This window comes from Pseudopodoces humilis, chromosome 2 (assembly GCF_049639895.1).
Source record: "Pseudopodoces humilis isolate 2021_Gansu_Grassland_sample_001 chromosome 2, ASM4963989v1, whole genome shotgun sequence".
NCBI classification, from domain to species: domain Eukaryota; kingdom Metazoa; phylum Chordata; class Aves; order Passeriformes; family Paridae; genus Pseudopodoces; species Pseudopodoces humilis.
Window position 1 is genome coordinate 73,885,366 of NC_142201.1, and position 19,869 is coordinate 73,905,234.

The window sequence follows — 19,869 nt, forward strand, 5'->3', positions numbered from 1 at the left end:
ATGAGCCTTGAAGAACATCTGTAACTTGTGTTTTAAAGTGGAATTGCTAAAAGCACATTGGATAGATTGTAATGATTATTTTCTTCTTATCTTCTATTTTATGATAGAAGTCATGATTATTTTCACTCGTAGCTTGGCTACAAGTAACTTGTAACTGACAGGGTGTAATGTCTTTCTGAAGTATAGAAGTGCCCCCTTAAACCCTCAGATACGGGGCATAGGACCATGCCTGGCATGATCATGCCACTGATTTCCTTCTCTTAGACCTTTTTGTTTATTTTCAGCCTTTAAATAGCAGATCACTGCTGATAAGAACACCTAGGTAACATGAAATTTCTGTGTTTGGCACGCACATGAATAAACTGTTGGAGATTGGACCTCGAGTCATTTTCTCATGGTATTTCCCTATGAGATGCTATTGCACACAGAGCATACATAGCTGAGCACTGAATCTTTCTGAAATTTGCAGCTGTCCTGGAAATTATAAAAGAAGTTAGGTTGGCTGATTTTACTTATTTTACAACCAAAAATGTAACCAGAAATTGATAGTTACAGTCACTTCACCAAACTACTGACTCTGTAATTGGGTGAACCCATCTATGTGCTTCAGCAGAAACCCTATTGACCTTTTATTCTAGACAAAATAAACTGCCTTTGACATTTGGTGAATCAACCAGGAGAAAAATTCAGCCCTATTTTTCAGAAGTGAGAACAACATCTTCCATTAGCTTTCTGGCTGATGGAACAGCGTGTGTCGTCAGCACACCACTCCTGAAATAAAGTCACCAAATGCCTGATCAGGAGAAAATGAAAGAATCATAGGCTGGGTGGAATTGGAAGGAGCCTTAAAAACTCTCATTCCAACTCCTGCCATGGACAGGACATGGACACCTTCCACTAGACCAGGTTGCTCAAAGCCCCATCCAACCTGGCCTTGAACACTGCCAGGGATGGGCCATCCACAGCTTCTCTGGGCAACCTGTGCCAGTGCCTCACCACCCTCACAAGAAAGAATGTCCTCCTAATATCTAATCTAAATCCTAGCATAGCTTCCAGGAGGACCTGCTCCATGACTTTGCCTGCCAGCAAGGTGAGACTCACTGGTCTATAGTTCCCCGTGTCTTCCTTTTCCCCCCTTTTTAAAAATGGAGGCTATACTTCCCCTTCTCCAGTCAGTGGGAACTTCACCTGCCTGCTATGACTTCTTAAGTATGCTTCTGAATATTGTTTTGTAAGCAGGTGTTTTCACAATATTTTTTGACCTAAAAATTACAAGTACCTTTCTCATTCAAAATCTATGAATCACATTCCCAACCAAACTGCATCATGTAAAAAAAGTACAAGTTAGTGGCCCTGAAATTTTGTGCTCCCCCAGACTCTCCCAACACCCAGGTGTGGGGACCAGTAGAGGCCATGGAGCCTCCCAGCCAAGCCCTGATCCAGACAAAGAACTACCCCGTTTAGGAGCAAGGTAATATATATCTGACACTAACCCCCCACATAAATAGTACATTGTATTAAATGTCATTTCCATCCTAAGTGTCCCAAGACACTTCCACAAAAAAAAAAAACCAGATATTATAAGCAAAAAAATAATTTCCATTTTCTGTCTTCCACTACATCTTTGATTTAAAATGGTATTTCAAGCCATGGGCATATATACTGCAGAGGTGCCATTTATTCACCTTTAGGTTAAAAGAATTCCTAGTTATAATAACTACTTCTAATGATCTAAAATTATGAGCTCGCCATTTTCTTATAGTTGACTACATCTCCAAAGCCAACCTGATGGTTAGGCAGTCATGTGCTTTGCTATCTAGACTCAAGTTACAGTTGAGTATGTGATATACTGAATATATATTAAACTTCTCACATGCTTCTTTGAATTTAGCCTGAAAAAAAACCTGTTGAAGCTGGCGATTGAATGTTAACAACAGAAAGACTGAAAAGTTCATTACCTAAACATGGGTTTATGCCATTAAATCAATGACATATCACCTATCATACCACCCAAATTGATAAGCAATTCCTGGAATATTTATCATTAAGTCAGTTAAATTTATATGTTCAAGAACAAATGCAGTGAAGGTGGTTAAGAATTATTTTATTTAATACATCCGAAGTTTCAATGGTTGCTATAAATAACTAGGGAAATATTTGCCACAGAACCTATATAACATCATGGCTCATCCTGTAGCTTTTGCATTCAACAGCTCACATTGTACTTAAAGCTCAGTTTCAGCATTCTGAACATTTGTGATAAATGTACATTTGTCCTGTTTCCAGACCCTCTTCCTGGAATGAGTTTTAGAGTTCAAGAAAAATAGCTGCAGCAAGACAAAATGGAGGAAAGAAAAATTCTACACATTTTGCTCCAGCATCTATTACCTATGCACCATCTTCCATTTATCTCTTGCACTGCAAAGCCAGCCCAGCCTATCTGTCTACCTCCTATTAATGAATTATGAATATACCTGATAATTAAAATTTGGTATTTACAACCCTGGCTGTGCAGTGGCACAATGTGTGATTCAAAGCTGTCACTCTGTGTTAAAAGCAAGGTATGCAGATCTCCAGGTCTCTGGCAGCATTTCAAGATGTGTTGCTAGAAACACTTAGCAGACATGTTCTTATGACATGGCCACAGTGTATTAACCCTGAAGAGCAAGAAGAAAACCCACATAATTTCAAGGCATACAAACAAGCACCAGTTATTTGGTTAATTAAAAAGTCTGAAAGTTTCCCTCTAAAATCACTTATTTTTGGAGTCACTTATATTCATCTCAGTAGGTTGCAACTGATCTTTTAATGGCAGAACACTCCCTGCAGTAAGCCTGAAGCTGTTAATCATCATTTTTAGGTTCTTACCTCTATGGAAGAAATGCTGGTGCCCTCTCCAGCCCCACAGACCAGCCACCCTCTCCTGTGGGGATGTAGGTGGGCAGCTCCAACTGGAGCCCAGCACCTGGCAGGCAGCCCCAGAGGCAGGCACTGCTCTGCACAGGTGGAGCTCAGGGCAGGTTTGTTCCATTACTCTCAAAGAGCTGCAGCCTCCTGACTTCTGTACAATTTTATCAGCCCTGCCTGGCCTTTTTTTATTTTTTTTTTATTTTTTTTTTTATGATTTATAAGATTTATGCAGATGATTCTTGGTTATTAGTTTTGAATTTGAGATAAAACAAAACCATCTCCAAAAAACCAACCAAAAAACCAACATCAAAGCATGACTATCATCCCAAGCACATCTGGAAGATCACACCTGAATGCTCACATCTTTTGCTCACGCTCAATCACGCCACTAACCCTCTTCTTACAAAGACATGCATGTTAGAAGGACATATTCTGCCCCCTCTGCAGAAGGACTTTCCTTCAGGTCACAGTTGGTCTTTTTGACTAAAGAATGCAGAAAACACAGATGGCAGCTATAACAAAAATATGAAATATATATACATAAATCATCACTGATAGCTGGCAGGCTCCTTTCATAAGGCTTGGTGGATGTGATGGCCCAAGAGGGAAGGGAGAAGGAAGGGCAACACCACATCAGGCAGTTCACTGGGCCTTGACTCCACTCATCTCCATCTGCCTGTTCTTGTTTTTCCAGGGTGCCCCTGTTACTGCCTAGACCCGAGTGATCTGCTGTAACCTCATGAGATCCACAGTGTGCTCTGGGCAACACCACAGACAATGGAGCAAGAGGGGCAGAACAAGCTGCTGAAAATCACTATCGTCCTGTGAGCAGCATGTGGAGTGAGACAGAGGTGACTCACTAAATGCTTCTACAATGCATGTGCACATACGTGAATATCTGAAAACAATAATTAAGTTGAAATAGATAAGGACAGCAACTAAAATACAGTTAAATATACTAGTTGCTGCTCAGGGACAAATTTCACTTAGGTTTTACATCTCTGCAAATTCTGAAAACTGCCTTGAGTCTCCAAAATGCCTCTGGCATCCCCATCCTGTGAGGGACAGCAGAGCACTGAGCCAAAGCTTTGCTCTAGGAATTTCTGGCTGCTCATTTTTTTGTTCTCACACTGGGTGCTCTAAATAAGCAACTGGATGAATATTACCACAGAGTTATCATTTCTGTCATAAATTTTCAAAACTACCTATATGAATAACTGTAAGCCAAAGTCCTTCAGGGACTGTCATAAATCCAAAAGCTGTCTGAGTGCTAGATTTAGTATTTCAATCATTGAAGTGGCTGAAAGTAGTACAAAAATGCATGCAAAGAAGGACAGCTCTCTATCAGCTATACACATTTACAGAGACTTCTGGGCAACAGTTTCAACCAGAAATTAACAACTTGGTCTAAGTAAAGCAACTCTCATCCAGGCTTCCAACAGAGTATTGGAATTCCCCCTGCCAGGACGTGCAATGTGTAAAGTACCTTAAATTCTCCTTCTGAAAAGCATCTCCTAAAGGTTTACAGTTCTCCACATAAAGCCAAAATACAGCATTTTAAAGGTATTTAAATGTTTTATAGAGCTTTCTCTACACACAGATGGAAGAAAACAAGCAAGATGCTTTTTACATGTATCTGCACCTCAACCTAAGACACCATCCCAAAATGCTGAGGCATAGCCTCAGTGACCTGTTCTTATTATCCCAAACCTCCTTTCTTGGATACAAACACTGTCAACCAAGTGTATAATTTTAAATATAAGTAACAATCCTAAGAAAACAGTCCGAGTTCCAAAAATTAATCTGGGTAGAGGATGGACTGGATGAAATGTAGATGCAAGAGCAAAAGGCCCCAGTAAGGACAGGGTTTCCAGCCATCTCCTGCTCTCCTCATGCCCTTCACAAAGCCAAATGGAGACAGAATTAGCTGGGTAAACACAGGAGTGGCAGAAACAAGATACTCCAGCAAACCTCTGCTGCAGTCCTTTGGGACCACTGTAGGGTGCTACAATTTCCAGGGGATTACAGCCATACAGACATCAGGGACTAAAACATCTGCTTGGTGAGGATGGAGTGAGAAGTATTACAGTACAACCTCTGACGTTGCCTTCTCATGCAATGATGATGACCAGTGGTAAAAACACTCCATCCAGTGAGGCACCGGGAATGGTCACATCCATGCTGCCCTCAATGGTGTTATGGGTAAAAACTGGCTACAAAGGGATCAGAATTGTGGTACATCCTAGATTTTAGGAAAACTGAGCCATTATTTTCTCTCTTGAAGTCAAGCATCAGGATAGACACATTAATGGAAGTGACAATTCTTTCAGTCACCCATGCTACAGATGCAGGGAGATACTCTGCTTCGTTCCTGTCTTTTGACAGGTTTTGAATGCTTTCATCTCTGTCTGCTGAGAGAGGTGAGAAAAAGGGGCAGGTTCCAAATAAATTCTAGAATTGTTCTTTACTCTCAGTGTGGAAAGTTAGTCTATTTCAGTAACAAAAACAAACAAACAAATAAACCCTAGGATTTTTAATGACTTTTCTATTTTTGTCTCAGTGAAAAAACTGTAGCACCACTTTATTATGGTCACACACCATAAGGAACTTATCATCATCACAGCATTAACAATACTTAAAAAGTTTTGAAAGCTTGACATTGAACCTTATAATTTTAGTTAAATGTGAAACACTTTTATTGGGGCCAAGAAAAGGCCCCGAGGGATTTTATTTCAGTAGACAGAAACTAGTAACTTATTATGCCAATATCCAATGGTGTGCAGACAATACTTTCCCAGACAGGAAGGCAGTACATTATTGTAATGCACATATTTTAAGAAACACATATTTAACAGGCTTAAAGCTATAACTGTGTGTTACATTTTTGGTGGCACACACTTCACTCTCTTAACTAGTACTTCTAAGACCTACATGATGTGCAGTCAAGAAAGAAAAATATCTTATGTAAGCATGCTCCCTCTGAACTGGAGAGATTATCCTTTAATGTTCTCCTGTCTTTTATAGGCACAAGAGGAAAAAAAAAACTTCTTCACGGTGCCAATTCATTACATTCACGTTCTCTTTCATGACTTCATTTGTGCAGTCAATTGCTCACAGACATGAATAGGAAGGTGGCAGTACAGCCCTGCTTTACCATATCAGATACAAGGGAGCAGGAAGGTGAGGCCCTGGAGAGCAGTTTCTCAAGGTGATGCTGCTGGCAGGGGATATCCACACCGTTTCAAAGGGGTAACATTATCCTGGATCTCATTTTAATCTCACAGACACTATATAAGTGCAAGGAACTGCAATAATTATTATTATCCCATTATTGTAATTGCTCAAAGGATTTTCTGCTAGTCTCCCATTTAGCATAGTATGTGAAAGGCTGACAAAGAAAATGAGATTAAGGTGTGAAGCTCTGGTGCCTGCCAGCAGTTCTGAAGAGCAAGAGATTCCCATCATAAACAGTAACTGAAAGAATGATGGGATGATTTCTGGTCCTCTCATCAGGAAATAAAAAAGCAGTAGTCCTTCAACACCTATTACAGATCCAGAAAAGAATGGAGGGAAGCAATCCAATTCATCTGCATGAACTGTTTTGTGGTACAGCACCACCACTCCCTCAAAGTGTTGACCATGTTGAAGTCCAAGTCTGACTTGGGGGAGTAAGACAGAGATGGAAACAGGCAGAGTTTTTCTGAGGTCATATAAGGATGCAATTTCTTTTTTTGTTTGTAACCAAGAAACAAATGTTTTATGCTCTTTCCCTTTCCTTCCTTTCCCCGCAGTAGTTAAGCTGACAGTTATCTGCAATCAATACATTACAGGAACTAATAAGCTGCTGTGGCTTCTGGTGCTGAACCCAGAAGCCACAACAGCCTGTCCCTAGCTGTGGGGTAGGACTGGAACATTATCACTTCGCTTATGGGATGCCAGGATTCTCTTCAGTGGTGCAGAGCATGGGAAGCACCATGTCAGCTGCTTCCACTGGTGGTGCTTCTTGAACACTGCTCCCATTTTGTCATGTAAAGCTGGGGCATGTAACAATAAAAACCAGGGAGAAGAAGATTGCTGAAGGAAGGGAACAGAATTTTGTCTGTGTCTCTTGGAACAGTATTTTTTAGTGTTGTGCTTGTCCATTACTCCTCCTGTGCTTCACTGGACATCAGGTCTAGGCGTTACTTCCCCCTCTGTACTAAATTTTCAGACTGGCACATCCACATGTTCACCTTAAAGCTTTTTAAAGCCATGTCAGCTCACACCAGCTATAATCCCTGTTTCAAAAGCACCAGCCACATCTTCCAGCTGTTTTCAGAAGCAGAAAATTCCCCAGGCAGCAAGTAGTGCTCCATATCAGTCTGTTCTCTGCTCTCTGAAACCTCTTTCCCCAACACCAAATAATGGTGCTCCCTTAATACACAGCTCCTGATGTATCTTAAACCCCTTCTCTCCCCCAGCTGGGGGGTCAATGGAGGGCAAAGAGCAACCTCAGGGGCAAGATCTCAAACTCTAAAGTCCTTACTCTGGGTAATCTCTCATTTCTGAGTCTGCAAAAGTGGCTGAAGAACCAGGGCAGACCCACCTCCCACCTGGGCTCCAAATCATCTCACACAGCACCTGCCAAAAACTTGTCATTTATCTGCTGCACACATGCATTTGCATTAACTGTGCCTGTTCTTTTTCTGAGTTATCTGAAAACGCCTTTACATTTTCCAGCTGGTTTCAATAATAACTGAATAATAAATAATTTAAGAAAAACATTTAATGGATGGTGTGGTAGAAAACAGAATGTTGTAAATACAACTATTACTACAACAATAATTAATTGTTGATGTCTTCTGTAACTATTTGTACCTGTTTTAGTGACTTACAGTATGAGGAGAGAAAGGGTTTGTCCTTTTTTATTCTTTCCATATACATTTGCTATTCAGAACAGTGCAACAGATCATAAAAGACAGCTATGGGAGCACTTCTTGTATTCTTTTATTCAGTCTTTTGCTTTCTGCAAATATTCTTGTGTTTTAAATCTCATTCATCATCATGTTTGTGTTCAGGCTGCAATCTCATCCAACACACAAAGCAGATGGAACTAGGGACTTCCAAAGCTAAATTCATAACTCTTGATATTTTAAGCTAACAGCCCAAAGCCTTCAGGTGAAAACAGTAATAGATTCACATCCTCTGTGGCTCATAGAAAGTGAAAAATGTGTAACATATATGACCATTAAGTTGTATTTGTAGGTAGATGAGTCTGTGAATACAAATAATGGGGATTAGCATACATTCGTTAGCAAAAATGTATTTAATGGTCTTGGAACACATTTACCAAGCTTGTATTACTGTTGCTTCAAGCCACAGTCCCTGCTGGGGTTAAGGAGATATTTTTCTTTTATGAGAGGGAAAAAGCCCTACCATTTGTATCCACCCTAAGTATTTTTCAAGGGAACTTGGAAAAGGCCCTGGTAAGTCCTTACATGTGTTGTCATAGCTAAGTCATGCTACTAAAGGTGTCCCAAGCCACCTTTCTGTGCCGGCATGACACAGTTCCAACCATCCAGAACAAACCTCAGGAGCGCTGGGAGCTGCACAGCTCTTGACAACTGGATGAAAATCATGCTGATTACGGTATCCCTCTAAAGTAAAAGCCAACAATAAACCCAGTAGACTTTTTTTTCCCCTTGCCTACTCTTTATGGTACCTACATTAAACACAGATAAAGACATTGGGTCTATCTATCCCAATGAAGTGTCGATGACATGACAATTTATCTATGATTTTTTTTCTCCAGTCTTCAAGTCAACACTGGATTTATTTGGGAAAAAAAATAATTACAGGTTGGATAAAGGGATTGAGGCTGGCTGACAAGCATCTTGGTGGTCCCACTGGGTGACCAAAATGGTTCCACTTAGCCTTAATCTGTGAACATTATGGCATGCTATCCACACTCCCGCTTATTTGGTGACCTTTACTTCTTCTTTGTTGAAGCAATGATGCTCGTAGCCATCAGCCAACATTTCCTCCCCCAGACTGCTTTCACATCTTTCCTCCATCATCTGTAAGGGCTTGTAACTTGGATCACTTCCATTCAGCACTACACCTGACCTTCTGGACTCACACTTTCAGGGGATATATGTAATCCTGCAGCAGCTGCCAATGAAGGTCCTCCCAATACACCTCTTACACTCTGCTCTTTTCCTTGGACCTTTGTTTCTGCCTCCAGACAGCAACTCTTAATTGTCAATTAATCATAGTAATTAATAGTAGCATATCATACAGTATTACTCTGCTGCTTTTACCACCCAAGAGAAGCACTCACCAAAGATACTGCTTTTTAAACAAAACACCTGAGAAAGAAAAACCCCTGAGCAGCTCTCAGCTGGAGGCCACACAAACAGCTAGATACAGAGACAGTGTTAATGGGTGTGCAAACAGCCCCAAAAGCCAGCTTTTTACTTGGCTTGTGCTTTCTACTTGGAGGAGAAGTGAGAAAACACCTGAGTCAGCCAAGAGCCTATGACTATTGATTTTTTGAAGGAAATTATCCTCCCAGCTGCAGTGCTTTTGAAAAGTCCACTCTTAAACACTCTTCTCAGTTTAAACAAATGGAAATTACCAAGGCTGAAGGCCTTTATCAGCAAACCTCTCCAGGACAGATCCACACAGAAAACCTGGAGGAAATCCCTGAAAGGAGATCCTACACTACCCTGCTGAGACTGAGGGTCTGTAAATTCTTCCCTTTTCCCTTCATCAACTTAGGTGAGAAAACAGAGAACTCAGTTTATCTGTAGACACATGCTATTTAAAAATTATTACAGATTTTTCTCCTGAATTTTGCATGAATGTATCTCTGTTTGATAAAATCTTTCTCCCTTATACTCAATGCTTGCCAGTTTTTTGATGCTATGTTTTTAATATAGCACCATCCAGATCCATATCTCACATTAACTAGTAGTGTGAAACACCTCTACTGAACATCAGGAATATTAAAGTAGCACAGGAAACTTTTGGGGACTAATAATACGGTATATTTTTTATTTCCTTTTCTACAAGAATTTACTCTCTTTCTGCTGTTTTTACCTTGAATATGTATTATATGAATTGCTTTACCCACTGGGAAAACAGATCTGATCCTAAAATGGTAACATTAGTGAAATCTCTAAAAAAATAAATCATGGAATGGTTTGGATTGGAAAGGGACCTTGCAGATAATCACAAATGAAACATAATGCATATTTGAGAAATTAACAAAACCAGAATTTTTTAATAATAATTCTTACCTATTTTGCATAATAATTTTTAATACTAACATATGCATCACCCTTTACACCACAATGTGAAGATGTAAATTCCACATCCTTGAAAACTGTGGAAAGAAAAGTATAAAGGTCTTAATTCTTCTCAGCGATTAACCCTCTACCTGTGAACTTTCCTAAAATTTGGTGGATATTCACGAAGAATATCTGAACTTTACGTCAACATGTGCAAATCAAAACGAAGTTGCAGTTTTATGGGTTTGAAAGTTCACTATGAAAATACACCACAGAAACAGCTGGAAGAGTGGGCATGCAGAAGTGGCACGTGATCTACCCCATAGAGGGTCTGAAAGGGGGGAAACAGAGAGCTGTTATGAGTAGTTAAATAATTATGTATTTTAATACATCTTCAAAATGTGTTTAAAGCCTTTGCCCACAAAAAGTCTAATAAATAATCTAGCGAGAAGAGTAAGTACTTTTTCTTTCTCTTGGGCTTTATTTATATTTACAGGAAAAAACAACTGCATGTTAGCCATGAATATAGTGGAAGGTACTGCACAAGCCTGCATGCTTCTGGAGCAACTGCTGCATATAAATACAACATTGAAATAGCCTGTGGAAAACAGTAGCCCAACTGACCTTCTTTGTAAACAGGCAATTATATACCAGGGGTCCAACTGCTAAATATTTTGGTTTTTAAAAATAACAGGAGTTAAGCAATTTAATATGTTTAAAAATTTAAGCTATGAGATGAAGAACGAGAACATATTCCCCTTGCAAATAAAGTGGATTCCTACTACTCCTTCTTTTTAAGAGGTTACGATCTGCAGTCATTGCTCAGGTAGAGCCCCTATTTAAATCACAAACAGCTCTGTCTGGGGGAAAAAAAGCTGCAGGACAAGGGCCAGTGTTTGCATTGGAATTTGTTAATGTTAGCATAGCTGGTCAAAATCTAGCCATTACAGTAGCTTTGTTGTAAGTTTCCTGGTATTCCCACTTGAGTCCAACATAAAACTTAGCTATAGTCATCTCTGGAGGAACTGGTGAAGAGGAAGGACGAGCTGGGTCTTTCCAGTGCATTGCCAGGACAAGGGTGATGGGTTTGTGCCACTCTGGTTCCATCCTTTTACCATATGGAACCTGCAACTATTTGTACAAGTCAGGCAGACTTCATCTGGACTATGGGAGAAAAGAGAGGGAGGAAACACAGTCCTCCCAGGGAAGTAGCACTACTGACAGAAGACACTTGCCTCACGTGTTATTGCACAGAGAAGGACAGATTTTCCCAAGTGCTCAGCAGTAAGCAGCTCCCAACAGGAAGGCAGGTGCTGCTAAGGACTCTGGAAAATACTAGAATGTCTCTGAGTGCCAAAATGTAGGGTAGCCTTTCTATTTGAACTTGGGTGACTGAAAGCAGACACCACTAATATAGAACTTTTGAGATTACTCAAGATATAACTGCATTGACAAACAATTGAATCCACATCTACGCTGATAAAAGCCAGTAATATCTTTATAAACCATAATAAAAAACAAAATCTATGTAAGAACCTGAACTAGATAGAGGAAGATGTTAAAACTTCTGAGAAAATTGTTAAAAGTAAAGCAACGCCAAAATTTCAAAACAAGACACTGTGATCAGATACTTTTGAGTAAATTTATTTTCTAAAAATCAGAACAATTCTTGATTTACAGAGGAATAAATTATCTAGTTTGACTTTGTGTCCTACCACATAACTTCGGTATGCCCACCTCAGCTGCAGAAGGAGACTTGGCACTGTACTAGTCCAAAATCTTTGCCTCAAGCTAAGTACCCAGAGGAACGGAAATCCAGACGAAACACCAATTTTTCCCTATAATTATACTGGTGCAATCACACAGACATGTTCACTTTTGCACCAGCACAGTTTCATATCCTTACAGCAGTCATATATTAAGGAATAGGAACTATGAGAAACGACTGACTATTTGGCCCAACATGTTTAAATCCAAAGAACTTCACCTGCTCACAATCTGAAATTGCACAATTCACTGCAGGATCTAAAACTGTTAAGAAATCAAAGCAGACGTCTTCCCCTCTCATGAACAAGCAAGTCTCAAAAGAATCAAGACCTAAAAATGAAATGCATGAGTTATTTTGACTAGCATACAAACTTAGATCACAATGATAAAGCTGAAGTTAATCAATTTAATTTACTTGTTAAAGTGCTTTGTCCTACACAAGAAGTACTGCACTGCATTGCCTTCTGCAAAAGGAATGGAGGAACACAATCTTTCTCATTAATCCTCTGAAATGAACATTAAATTATTTCTACAGGCTACTATAAAGCTTTTGAGTTTAAAGTTTTAGTCAGTCCAGTAATATGTTAGGACAAAAGTCATGTTTAATGCCAGGGAAATGAATGCTCTGGATTTCCAGGGTAAAACTGAAATGGAAATAGGAATTTTCCATTTCTGACTGTGTCAGTGAAGGCCCATCCTTTATTTTATGAACAATAACTTTGAAAATTAAAACCTGACTCTGATGGATTGAAGATATTGACAGTTGATCTTCTCTCTGTCGTATAGCTATTTACAAATATCACATTTAGAGCTATGAAACTCTTTGAATATGGATGTTATTATCTCGTAAAAATACACAGAATCCTTCTTATGGCAGATGACACCCAAGTACACACACGTTGATTCCATCAGCAAGTGCTAATATAAAAAATGTTAAGAGAAATTGTTTTCAATAATTGGAGTCTAGCTTGAGATAAATTTCATGTATTAAAGCAAAACACTCACTTCAAAGGGATTTTTTGTAATTGAACCTATCTTAAAAGGTTAAAATTTAATCCAGTCCCATCTTTCTAGCCAACTGATACGCTATTTGCTTTTGCAGTTAAAAGCTGACTGTATGGTAACTCCCAACACACTCCAAACTGCATCCTTGGGAATACTGCACTGCTCTTGATAGCAAAACACCATTCAGCTGTATGAAAACTCACTTTCTAAATACAGAACACCACGGTTTTAAATGACACTGATTATTCAACCAAGGTTACGCTTCTATCGTTAAATTGAATTGTAATTATAAAGCAGAATTAATAACCAAATTTAATGAAAATCCCATTATGATGCAGCTGAGTAAATCGAAGTTGAAACTCCTGTAGGGGTAAAATGACAGACAGTCACAATATAAGGGCAATATTATGTGTGAGTCTATTTCCTCAGCTTTCTGGAGTTCTCAGCAGAAAGTTAACTCCAAAATGACATTGCCTCTCCCCTCAGTAGCATGCACAAGCCCAGAGACAAACACACAGAGAGCTGAGGATGACAAAGGAGGCTCCTGTATGTCCTCAGGGCCGCCTCTGACCTCTGTAGATCTTACTCAGAAACTGCATTCCTACTAGTGAGGCAGAATCAGGCCCTCCAATTTCACGACATAAACCCCACATAAATCTAGAGGGCACAAGAGTCAAAGACAATAACTCTTGGAGAAAGAGGAAAGTTATTCCAAGACACAAGATTTTTAATTCCAGTAGGCTTCTCATCTATGTGGCACATAATAAACAAGATTATGTTTTAGGGGATTTGCATCTACTGGGATTAAAATCTAGTAAGAACACAACTGTGCAAAAGAGGAAGGAAGTGTCTCATTATCCCTAAATTACACTTATTAGGTATATATTCATCTCAGAATACACAAGAAGTCAAACAGACTCAGAGAGAAAAGCTTAGCTTTTAGTATAAAACACTAATGAAAGACTCGAATCAATCTCTCTTCATCCCCTTTAGCCTAATTCTGTGCAAGAACTCCAAGTTGCTACTGATTAAGGATTTTTGAAACTTCAACAGAAAAATTGTCAACCACAAGGCAAGAGCTAAAGCCAAATAGCTCTTTGTAAAATTATAGCACTACCTCTCATAAGTAATCAAGCATGTTTAATGTTGACTGTGTTGCTGAGATATACTAATGTACTATATCTGATGTAGTATATAGATGGTGCATGGAGGGAAGAAAATTATTTTGCATTCAGCTAAAGAATAAATATATAAAATCCTCTCCAAAAATCAATATAGTGCTGCAACATCTAAAATCAAATTCAGTGCAGGTAAATTTCTAATCATGAGCAGAATTTCCTACTTATAAGACGCAAACCAATGTATGCCAATAGACAAATGTTTCAGCTCTGGTGTATTGTGTTCTGATGAGGAAGAATCTTGTACTATTCATGTTTTGGAATAATTTCAGCTCTGTCAGTAAGAGGGATTCTCTGAATAATGTATGTAGTGCAAAAGAAATGAACAGGGTTTAAATAAAACACGCAAATGTGAAGGGAAAAGAAAAAGGACTGAAATCTCCAAAGTGATATAGATCAGATCAATTTTGATAACTCACAACAGATTCTATCTGCTAAGGCAACCTGTTTCATATGCATTCAAGATTAAAAATAAAAATACTAATCTTCTAGGTTTTTTTAGAAGAAAACAAAAATGCATGAAATAACCACTGGAAATTAGCTATGACATTGAATACACAAAATTATTCCAGTTCCAAAAGTACTCCTGGGTGAACACTTTGACGTATGATTTTTACCTAGTGAAAAGAAAAAAAAAACCCATTAAAGTTTTGCCAGTGTTGCAGTGAGTTACCTGCTAGTATGCCATCCATAATCCTTTGGAATAATCTGTCTACTCTCCCTGACACATGCAAAGGGTCAGGCCCTGAACCTTCACAAGTAACCTCTGCAGCAAATGGAAACAGAAACAGAGGAAACTGATAATGTCTCAGAGCTTTATGCTTGAACTCACATGAATATTCATCTTGGTCCAGCAGCTCTAAGGCTTTTGTACTGTATATTTGGGGACATGTGCTCTGAGTAATTTCTACGCAAATAGCAAGGTCCAAACCCACTGTTTCACAGCGGTTCAGCAAAGAGTTTTCATTTCATATTATCATAAAATCACTTAATTCAGAGCTGACGGTGGGGGTTTCTTTAATTAGGTTAGAAAAACTCACACATCTGCGCTTTAGAAGCCTCTGTCAAGCCAGCAAATTCAATCACATGGAAGCCAGTGTCCTCCAGCTATCAGACAATTGATTTTTGCAGGACTCTGCTCACACTTAGCTTAAGGAACATAAGATATGTTCATTCAGCTGTCAGTCGGTTTGCCTGCATTTCATTAAGAGAATATCTGTTGTTTAAAAAATTTTCTTCAGTAATAAAATGATTTTAAAAAGAAGAAGTAGTCAGATTATTGGAAAAAGACTGCAGAACGTGAAATAAATGCAAACTTGGACTAATGCAAAAATACATATGGATTTAAGTGGCAACTAGAAACAAAAAAAATAAGGCCTGTAGGAATACTTCTATTTAATACAGACATACAGAATTATATGAGCATACACACACATAAGCGTATTAATTTAATTTTTCCTTTCTTGTCTGCCTCCCCCCATACTACAAGGATTCATCATTTCTAAAGCCATTAAACACTTTGGAACCAAACTGGCTTCAGCTTAAAGAGGAAAAAAAAAGAATCAGGTTGTGAATCACTATTTTTATAAATGACAGCAAACATAATGGAAGAGGTGTTCCTCAGTTAAATATAAGGCAAAAATAACACAAGGTGGCTGGAATGAGAGAAGAATCTGCAGCAAATAATGCAAATGAGCAAAGTTTTGGGCAAACACTATTTGAATTTAAGGTGTTTAGTTTTACACAACAAAGTGGTCTAATTTCAGACAATTTTAAATTTGTGCAAATCAGAATTAATTCACTAACATTCCAACTGAAAAACTAAGCAATATCCTTAATCCAAAAAGTAACAATAGCCTGAGAAATTGTCAGAACTAGATAAATAGGCAGAATCTAGAATAATTGACTTCATCTAAAATTACTGATTTTAGTACACAAAAATTTTAGTCACATCCTCTTTTACTAGAAATCTAAGTTTAAAAAAGGTATTCTGTCATTGGTCTCCATGGAATAAATATTATCAGTGCTTGCAAAAGTTGACATGGGCTGTAATATTTTCTCAATGAACTACACCTGCACAGACCTGATTCAGGCTCAAAGCATCTTTTGAAATGTTTTTACCTTTTGGAATTTGATACTGATTTCAGCGCTAAGCACAACTAATACATTGCTTAATACAGAATTCACACTTCATGGGACATCAGTCTTCCCTGCATAAAATGAATGGAGCCATTTTGGCAGCTCAGAAGCTTTTCCTCTTAAACAAGGTGGCAAGGTCATCTGAAACTTGAAGTAGCAAAGACTTGTATAAATAAATTTAGCAATCATGCAATAAATTATTCATGAGAACTGCATAGCATATTGTATGTTTACATATTAAAAAGTGCCACAGAGATGGCAGTGAGAAAGTGAAGAAAAACACAGCACGCATTTCAAAGGCACGATGAACACCAAGGCATTCTCCAGTACGTTTCTATTTTAAACTCGCTCAGCAATGTTGCTTAGTGCATCTACTTCCAGAGGCAATTCAGTCTTGAATGAAGAGGAGGGATTCGAAAACTTAAGAGCTACAGAGGAAAACCTACAGAGTCCTGAAATATGAACATCAAAGTAGTAACGCTACTACAGTCTTCAGTTCTGCCCCACTGTATACCACTGTCTTACATAATAACATGAATTCCTTTTAAGCAGCCAGAAATACACAAAAAGAAATAGAAATAATGCTTTGCCCCTCTCAGAGATTAGGTGCATCTAGCATGTGTTTTAACCACTGGTAAAGACCTTGAGGTGAAATGTAGCAAGTTCAGCTAACTATATGTCACTTTCTTTTTTGATAAAAAATAAAGAAATTAAGTGTTACCTCATTTGTTAAGAGCATTTCTTTCTCTGTCTTCCTCTCATTGTGTATGTGCATCTGTGTATGTGGGTGTGTTTGTGTGTGTTTATAAAATATATAGTAGGACGAGAATATTTGTTCCAGTTGAGGTGGTCTGTGAAATCAAGTAGATCAGATACTAACTTGATTTGGCACCAATGTATGGATGCATAGAGACATATCCACAGGATGTATGCATTACGAAATGGTAAGAGACATTTACAACCTAGAATATAAGAGCAGGGCTGCCTCAAGTGACATCACCAGATCAACTGCAGCGTCAAGCAACTCAGATATATTATCCTGCACACCACTGCTTCCCTATCTCCTTTCCAGCCATTAGAAAAGCATTTGGGAGCACAAACATTATCATACATTTTCAAATACACGCAAGGCACAGCATGCACAGAAGCAAACAAGAGTTAAGTGTGGGGTTTATGCACTTATTAAGATATTCATAATTTTTCTTTACAACAACAAAATTAATCCCCATAGAAACCAGGAAGCAAGAAACTATAGTAATACTGTAGTTTACTTTTTACTAAAGTAAATGTCACATCAGGTTAGTCAGCAGAAGGCAGGAGAGGTGATTTTGCTCCACTAAGGAACTAACAAGGACTGCTACCCCTTTTGCTCTTCTGCAAAGGGTATCTGTACTGAAGACAGACTTCCTGATGTATTTATAATGCTAGACAACTATGTGGTTTCCTGCTCTTTCCACTGCAATTTATGCCTAAAGTGGTGTGATCAGTGGCATGTTTACTTACAGGCATTTGTTACAGCGAAGCTGTTAGCTGTTTCAATGTTGTCTACATGAGGAACCAAATTAAAAGGTGCTTCGGATGCATTGGGGCTGGTGTTATGAAGAAAGATTGCTAATCGAAAAGCAGTGTATTCCTGATCTGTGTTCCTGATGAAGAGACCACCTACAAAAAACAGGAAAAAAAAAAAAGCAAAAAAGCAAAAGAAGCTGGGTAAATCATTTGCAAGCTACTTACTGTCTCTTAACACTGAGCAACTGTCTCTCCCAAAGCTGCACAGTAAGGCAAGTCCTACGACTTTAATGGGTAAGGAGCTAATCATATTCATAATCACAACCACTGCCTTTAAATCACCGTCCTCAATCGATTTTAACCTCCCTGATGAATTCATGCTTCTTTTCTGACTTCCCGGTTTTCAGCCTTTCATACATAAATACCCAGATTTGTCATGATTACAGTGACCTTTTAAAGTGTTTAGCCTCCATCTCCCTGATACCGAACACACTGGTAAATCAGCTGCTCAACAGCCTCTCACATTAAGTGGCGGGCTGATTAAGCGGAACGATGCTTTCTGGATTAAAAAAAAAAAAAGAAGGAATAGCAACTCGGCATAGGATAATCCTCACTGAAGAGGACTATAATGAACTTTGCTCCTCTGCAGCCATGTGTAGGCAGGGAGCAGCTCAGCCTTATTAGCAGCTTTACAATTCCACAAGAAATGATGCAGTGATGGAGCTGAGCTGGAAAGAATTCAGATAGCTGCGTCCCATCCGAAACACATCCGAGTGGAGGGAAGCAAGAGGAGATGGGAAAGGGGTGAGGATGGGGCACAGGACTACAGAGAGACACCTACAAAACCCTAAACTTTCCAACTACAGAGAGGAACGAAGAATGGTGTAGCCTTTTACCCCCCCCATCCCTGCCGGCTACCGCAGCCTCCGGTGCCCAGGACTCGCCATTCCTTCGAGAGTCAGGAAAAAAGCAAGCGGAGTCGCAGGGGGCTGAAGCAGCCAAGGGGCATCAGCCCCGAGCCCCTTCCTGCCCTGCCGATATCGCACACCCGGGGCTGGAAGGAGTTCTGCACAAGATGAGCATCCTCCCTCCCGCACGCGAACGCACCCAGAAATATTTACACACACAGACACACGGAGGCACACATACAGAAACACGAGGATGATTCGTGCAGGCACGGAAATGGGATGGTGCTGGAGGAGAAATCTGCAAAAACTGCCTTCAGAGCCTCCTTCCAACTCACTTCGCAAAGGATTGAACCCCTGGACACACGCACGCAGCCCAATGCAGCGCTTACCTATTTGCACGCTGCTAGGAAAAGCTCCCATTGCTAGTCCCCAAAAGCCAGAAAACAACAAGACAAGCTGTCTGCAAATTATCCTCATCTTCTCTTCTGCCTCTCTGTCTCGCCTTCTCCCGCTCGCTCGCTGGATGCTGCTCAAAGAGGCATCGAGGGCGAGGAGGATACACACAAAACCAGGAATGAAAAAAAAAATTTAAAAAAAATTAAAAAAAAAAAGAAAAAAGGGGGAAGGGGGGAGAAAAAGAGAGGTTTCCTCCTTTTTCTATTTTCTTTTCTTTTTTTTTTTCCTGGTGGTTTTGTTTTAGAATTTGTTCGCTATCCCCTCCCGCTCGCGCTCTGCCTCTCTCCCGGCTGCCGCTTCAGCAAGCCATGCCGCCGCGGCGGATTTTTCCCGCAGTCTCCATCGCCGGGGAGCGGAGTGTGTCCGGCTGCAAATGTTGCACATGCAGAAGATGGTGGTGAGTTTGGCGGCGGGGGGCAGCGTCTGGCGGAGGCGCGGCGCGGGCGGACATGCGCCGTGCGCGCCCCCCGCCGCCCGCACCGCCGCGGGCGGGAGCCGCCGCCGCGCCGTGCGCGCCCCCGCTCCGCCCCGCGCCGCGGAGCCCGCCCGCGCCGGCCGCAGGCGCGCCGTGTGCCTTTATTTTTAATTTTTTGGTCGGTTTGGTTTCTTTGGTTGGTTTGGGGTTGGTTTTTTTTTTTGGGGTGGTTTTTTGGTTTGGTGGGGTTTTTTTCCGGCCCCCTTTCCCCCCCCCCCCCCCCCGCCTTTCTCCTGCCGCTCGCTCGCCGA

The 19,869-nt window shown here is 40.0% G+C and overlaps 1 protein-coding gene across 6 annotated transcripts in view; it reads right to left on the reverse strand.

Moving 5' to 3' along the window:
* The window catches only part of GRIA4 (glutamate ionotropic receptor AMPA type subunit 4), a 217,097-nt gene extending 197,561 nt beyond the window's left edge, over window positions 1-19,536 (reverse strand). For all 6 annotated transcript variants that reach the window (XM_005516223.3, XM_005516224.3, XM_088067640.1 and 3 more), the window contains exons 1-2: window positions 19,077-19,536; window positions 17,774-17,932 (exon numbers count right to left, since the gene is read on the reverse strand). In XM_005516223.3, the coding sequence (XP_005516280.1) occupies window positions 17,774-17,932; window positions 19,077-19,164 (247 nt within the window). In that variant the 5' untranslated portion in view covers window positions 19,165-19,536. The remainder of the gene's footprint in view (window positions 1-17,773; window positions 17,933-19,076) is intronic.
* Window positions 19,537-19,869: the final 333 nt, after the last annotated feature.